Source organism: Cylas formicarius, unplaced genomic scaffold (genome assembly GCF_029955315.1).
Source record: "Cylas formicarius isolate icCylForm1 unplaced genomic scaffold, icCylForm1.1 PGA_scaffold_6__28_contigs__length_40554024, whole genome shotgun sequence".
In the NCBI taxonomy this organism is placed as follows: Eukaryota; Metazoa; Arthropoda; class Insecta; order Coleoptera; family Brentidae; genus Cylas; species Cylas formicarius.
Window position 1 is genome coordinate 39,691,521 of NW_026844347.1, and position 6,000 is coordinate 39,697,520.

At 35.2% G+C, this 6,000-nt stretch overlaps 1 protein-coding gene across 1 annotated transcript in view; it reads left to right on the top strand.

The window, feature by feature from the left end:
• Window positions 1–5,126, top strand: part of LOC132703000 (homeotic protein empty spiracles-like) — a 95,090-nt gene extending 89,964 nt beyond the window's left edge. The window contains exon 3 of the mRNA XM_060671988.1: window positions 5,020–5,126. Coding sequence (XP_060527971.1) covers window positions 5,020–5,103 — 84 coding nt within the window. The 3' untranslated portion in view covers window positions 5,104–5,126. The remainder of the gene's footprint in view (window positions 1–5,019) is intronic.
• The last annotated feature ends 874 nt before the right edge of the window (window positions 5,127–6,000 follow it).

Sequence of the window (6,000 nt, forward strand, 5' to 3'; positions counted from 1 at the left end):
TTATGGCTATAAACAAACTGAACAATATAAACCAGTCTTCATCGAGATCCCAATCTAAATTATACATTCAGAACCCGCTTCTTAAAAAAGATCCAACAACAGATTGAATTAGCGTCAACAATTAACCTGTCAGTGGATATAGCAGCAACGATTTTATTTAAATATTACTCCGGTTACCCGTAATTGCCTGTAATATTTATAATTAATAATAGTAAAGTAATAATGACAAGCGGTATGCGCGAAATTAATGTTTACGCTTATCGGTTTCGTATCTGAGGCGCTTTTTTACGCGTTAATTGCCCCGTGCGCGCCTGCGTGGATAAAGAGCGCGGGTTATTGTGACCGGCACGCCGCTGTCGTTCCTCGGCGTTTCAAAAACGCGTTAAAAACGTTTGATTTGGTTTATGACGTTCAAACCAAAAGTCATTTAACTGAACCTAAGATCGTATTAGTATAGGACGTTTTTAAGATCCGTTAAAAACGTCAGAAACGTTGTAACGTTATATATAGAAACATGGAATAATGTATTATAAGATATTTTAATAATGCTCAAAATGCTCTATAGACGTTAAAAACGTATTTATAGTAACAAACCACAGTTGACCGTCTGTCGATTATTTTGAAATTAATTGAGACGTTCTATAAGATGTTTTAAAAACGTTCGTCTCCTCATCGAAACCAGATTGTATTTATGTCGTCAACTGATTTAACTTAATTAAGTCCTACGTGCTAAAACACGTTATAAAAACGTGTTAAAAACGTTGGCAACGTTGTCTAAACGCAAAAGTTTATGAAATAAATGTTCGATTTACGTTAAAAGCGTTCGATTGGCGTTAATCAATGTCTCCGATTAAACATGGAAATGAAATCCAACATTTGATTAACTTTTTGCATTTTTAACGTTGACTAAAAGTTCTATTTGACTGAAATTAAGTCCGACGTATTGCAGGACGTTTTAAAGACGGTTTAAAGGAGTAAAAAACGTGTTAAAAATGTGAACTGAAATCAAATCGAACGTGTTATAAGTTGTTTTATAAATGTTTTTTTCGTCAGAGACGCTGCAAGGGAAATTCCCATCGATTAAACCGAAATCGAGATCAACGACTTCGTTTAAAAGCTAATATTTAGACCGAACGATAAAGTTGATTTTGATTCATTTAAGATGACGTTATTTTTTCAAATTTACAACGTCGACGGTATCGTCGAGGAACGTTATTTCTGAAATTTCATTGTTATTCAGTGGCGTCGACTGGAGTTAGCGAGGGTTCCGAGAAAATGTCACCTATTAAAACGATCGGATGTCTTCACGCGCAAAGAATTTCCGAAATATCAGGACCGTACTCGCGTGTCGTCGACGCCAACGGGCTCGCTTCGGTCGGCCGGTTGCGGTATGCGGTACGGCCCTGCACGAAGCGCAAACAACGGGCGTTATTGCTTAAAATCCGACGCGATCGGACTGCCGACGACTTTCTTAAAAGCTCCTTGTAATACGTGGTTTAATATCCGGCAAACGTTTAGCATACAAAACGTGGATATTTTAAACGACGATACGCGTCTTAATTGACGATAAATTACAGTCCGTCGTAGTCGTAGTTGTCTCCGGACAACTGCACCAAAACATTTGTACCACAAAAGTTGAATCACCAAAGAAATTCTAGCCAAAAAATTGAAGCACTGATGATTCGCACAAATGTAACACCACAAAAATGTACCGACAAAAATTTGTACCAAAAGAATTGTGTGACATAAAGATTGTACCGCCAAAGAAATTTTACCGAAAGAAATTGCACCACCGACGATTTGAAATACACTAAAAACTGTACCGGCAAAAATTGTACCAGAAAAATTATGCTACATAAAAATTGTACTAATAAAGAAAGTATACCGAACAAATTGTACCACCTAGAAATAGAAATATAAACATTGTATCACCAAAATTTATACCGTAAAAATTCTGGCACAAAAAAAATTGTGGCGCCAAAAAACTACAAAAATTCTGCCATCTAGGATTTGAAATACAGAAATGTTAACAAAAAATGTACCGTCAAAAATATAAGCAACGATTGCACCACCAAAAATTTTTACCACGTTCATTGTAACACCGAAGAAATTCCCCAAAAAAATTATACCACTGAAGATTTGGAATATATAAATTGTCGGAAAAAATTGTACCACAAAATATGAAACTCCGGAAAACTGGAGCGCTATAAAAATTGTACCGTCAAAGAAATTTACCCGAAAAAAGTTACACCACCGACGATTCGAAATTCAAAAATTGTAAAACAAAAAAATGTACCGTTAAAAAAGTTCCCGGAAAAAAGTGTACCTCCAAAAATTTGCACCTTAAAAATTATACCGTCAAAAAATTTCACTACCAAAAAATTTGTATCACAGAAATTGTGCAGCTAAAAAATGTGTACCACAAAAATTGCACCACCAAAAAAACTGGAATGCTATAAAAATTGTACCGCCAAAAAATTGCAATACCAAAAATTGTACCACACAAATGATGTCACCGAGAATTGTATGGACACATTATTATTATCAAAGCGATGCATACCATGAACACAATTTCACAAGAACCAACCAACCATAGAACCAAAAGTTTGTATTGCACCAATAAAAAATTTTTGTCACGAACAAAAATTTGCACCGCAAAAAATGTACCAGAAGAGTTATATCACCGAGAATTGTGTCGCAAAAATTCTTATTATCAAAATGATGGGCTCCATAAATTTCACAGCAAAAAGTTGTTGAACCAAAAAATTATACCACCAAAAACTTGTGCCACAAAAAAAATTGTATTGCAAACATTCTTATCATCAAAGCGATACATACCATGAACATAATTTCACAAGAAAAAGTTGTAGAACCAATTTTACCGAATTTTACCATCAAAAACTGTATCACCAAAAGTTTGTACCACAAAAAAACGTGCTAAAAAAGTGCACCACCAAAAATTTTTTGTCACGAACAAAAATGTACCGCAAGACATGTACCAGAAGAGTTATATCACCGAGAATTGTGTCGCAAACATTCTTATCATCAAAATGATGAACTCCATAAATTGCACAGCAAAAAGTTGTGGAACCAAAAAATTATACCACCAAAAAATTGTATTGCAAACATTGTTATCATCAAGATGATGGGTACAGCGAACAAAATTTCTGAGTTTGTTGAAAATTCTAACTGAAATATTAAAACCAAGCTAAATTACAAATCTGTACTAATTTTTGAACCATCCGCAAAATTTTTATCCTAAGCCGTTTACCACTGGAAGATTTGTACCAATAAAATGCCTACTAGGCAGAAATAAACAGCCTCTATAGAAATATCGCAATCCAATATTAAGTAATTATTTGTAGAATAATAGATATGAAAAAAAAAATAGCTTTTGTAAATGGTACAATTTGTTATCTTAGCGGTTCAAAATCGGCTAAATTTATTTGTTTCACTTCCTTTTTCTTTTTGCACCGTGTTTTATTTAATACGACACAAACTTGTTTTCGATGGTACAAACCGGTACAAAGTCAGAGGTGTCGCAACGATTTTCGTCCCCCGTAGTCTCTTTAATTAAAGAATAATATTTGTTTTGCAAACAGTCGTTCCCCTTTTGTATCGATTCGAAATTGGCCACAATCGCTATTTTTTTCCCAGTCGCCCTTTTATTTAATTGTCCCATACGCTCGACCGACGGCAGGTAAGAAGCGATCACGGTGAAATAGATCGGGCCGGCACGCCGATCGTGCGCAACTGTCGGGACGGTTTTTGTTGTTTTTAGAAAATTTGCGCCTGTTTTTATTGGGTGTTAGTAGATCGCGTTTTTTTTTTTTTGGTAAATCTATTTAGCGAAATTAAGAGGACGGCTTTTTTTTTCGTTACAAAGTTATAGGCAAAATCCGCGTGTGTTTTGTAATAAGCAATGTTTAATTATTTTGAACTAATAAAGAAATTCTACTGAACAAATTGCACCACCTAGAAATACAAACGTTATAACGAGAAAATAATGTACCGACAAAAATTGTACCGCCAAAAATTTTAGCACAAAAAAACGAAAAAAATTGTGGCACCTAGGATTTTAAATACAGAAATTTTAGCAAAAAAAATGTACCGTCAAAAAATATACACAAAAATTGTACCACCAAAAATTTGTACCGCATGTACTTAAAACAATTTGTACAAATATTTAAGAACTACATTAAATGTTTGAAATAACAGTTCGACATCTTCCCCATGCTACATACAAAAATTCTCTAGCAGCTTAACGGAATTTAGGGCTTGTTAAATGGGTGGTGGTGGTCCCAGATCAACTTCTTCATCTTCTTCTTGCTCTTGGTGCTCTTCCTCACCCTTTCTTCATCTGTCACTGCCGCTGTTGTAGGCAAATCGACCATAAAATCCTGTCCTGTGGGCAATAGCAGTATTGAACTGTTTCTGCTGTCACCTCTTTCCAAGCTTTACTAATAAGGTTGACATAATAATGGAATATTTATCATTAAAATGTTTTGCCTGTATCGACTCTTGAGACATTTTATTAAGCCATGAAATCGATAATGCCAACCTATAAGGAATTTTAAAAAGGTAAGAGACTTTATTAAATACAAGCTGGCCTACATTTGCTATCTTGTTATTGTACGACCAAAATTATAGTGCATAACATAGAACGTAATAAACTGTTACTTTGTACTAATTTTTTTATGCACATGTTGCAAGACTGTGCACTTTTTAATTAAAAGTGCTTAAAATTCTCATTATCAAAAAAGTGCTGTTAAAATCAAAATTTTAAAATATTGTTTGAGAGATCAATTGTCCATCATAATTACTTATAAAATATTTATATAGATTAATTTAGTAAAGTAAGTAAGTAAAGTATTAAATGGGGGGTCCACTTGACGTGATCTTACTCATTATTATCATCTGACAGCTTCTAACCTAACAACAAAGCAGAGAGGCTTTAAGATCGATAAGTTTGACGGGTTTCTTTCCTTTTTCCCTTTTAACTTTTTGTTTTCATTACAGACTGAAACGGCGGTAAATGGTAATGGTAAAAGCTATGTCGGGATCCGTCCGGACCAGTTGCCTTCTTGGTGGTTTCGAAATTAAACGCACTCGGTATACGAAGATCGCTCCGTTAAAAAAAAAAAAAAAAACACGACAAAGTTTCGCCACTTCTGGGCATCGTCCCGATCGAGGTAGAGGTACGAGAAAAGGCACGGAGGCGAGAAAATAAGCTCGGGCAACCCGAAGGAGCGTTATAAAATAATATCTGTTTAATATTTAATAGAACCAGTTCGGGGACCAATAACATTAAATCTTTGTCGGGTATTAACGATTTAACAACCAGATTTATCTACAAGTCGGATGTCGGCCACGAGCAACGCGGCAGATGGTCCGTAATTGCTGAAATACAATGTGTTCTCTAATAAGCACTTAATTTACTTTAGTGTTAATTAGGTGTGCTTTATTGAACACAGGCGAGACGCCAATGATACGCTTATTCGCACCACTAATGCTTACGAAGTAGCGGTCTCAGCAGGTCGGCACGGAGGGAAACGATAAAAAAATGTATCACCCGCTTGCTAAAGTTTTTTTTTTTTTAATGAAGGCGAAGGGTTATCCCTCCGATCGATTGAAGGAAATCGTTTTATGGAATCGAAATTTTTCGAAAAATTCACTTCTAAAGAAAACACGTATTAGCTAAGAGCTTATTTTGTGATCCATGATACATTGGAAATACTATATTGACTATGCTTTATTTTTCGAAAATATTTACTGGTGCCTGAACGCGCCACTGGTTTTATCTGTGAAATAAGTCAGCGCATGTAGGGGGAGTTTTTTTTCTATGTAAGTTGCGATAAAACAACGATGGATTATTCGATTGATATGAATTTTATTTATCCGAAAGATAATCTTGTGGCACCACGGCTGGCGCGGATGTAGTCCAATCTGGACGTCCAATTTTCGATGACTTTTTCCAACATTTGTGGCCGTATATCGGCA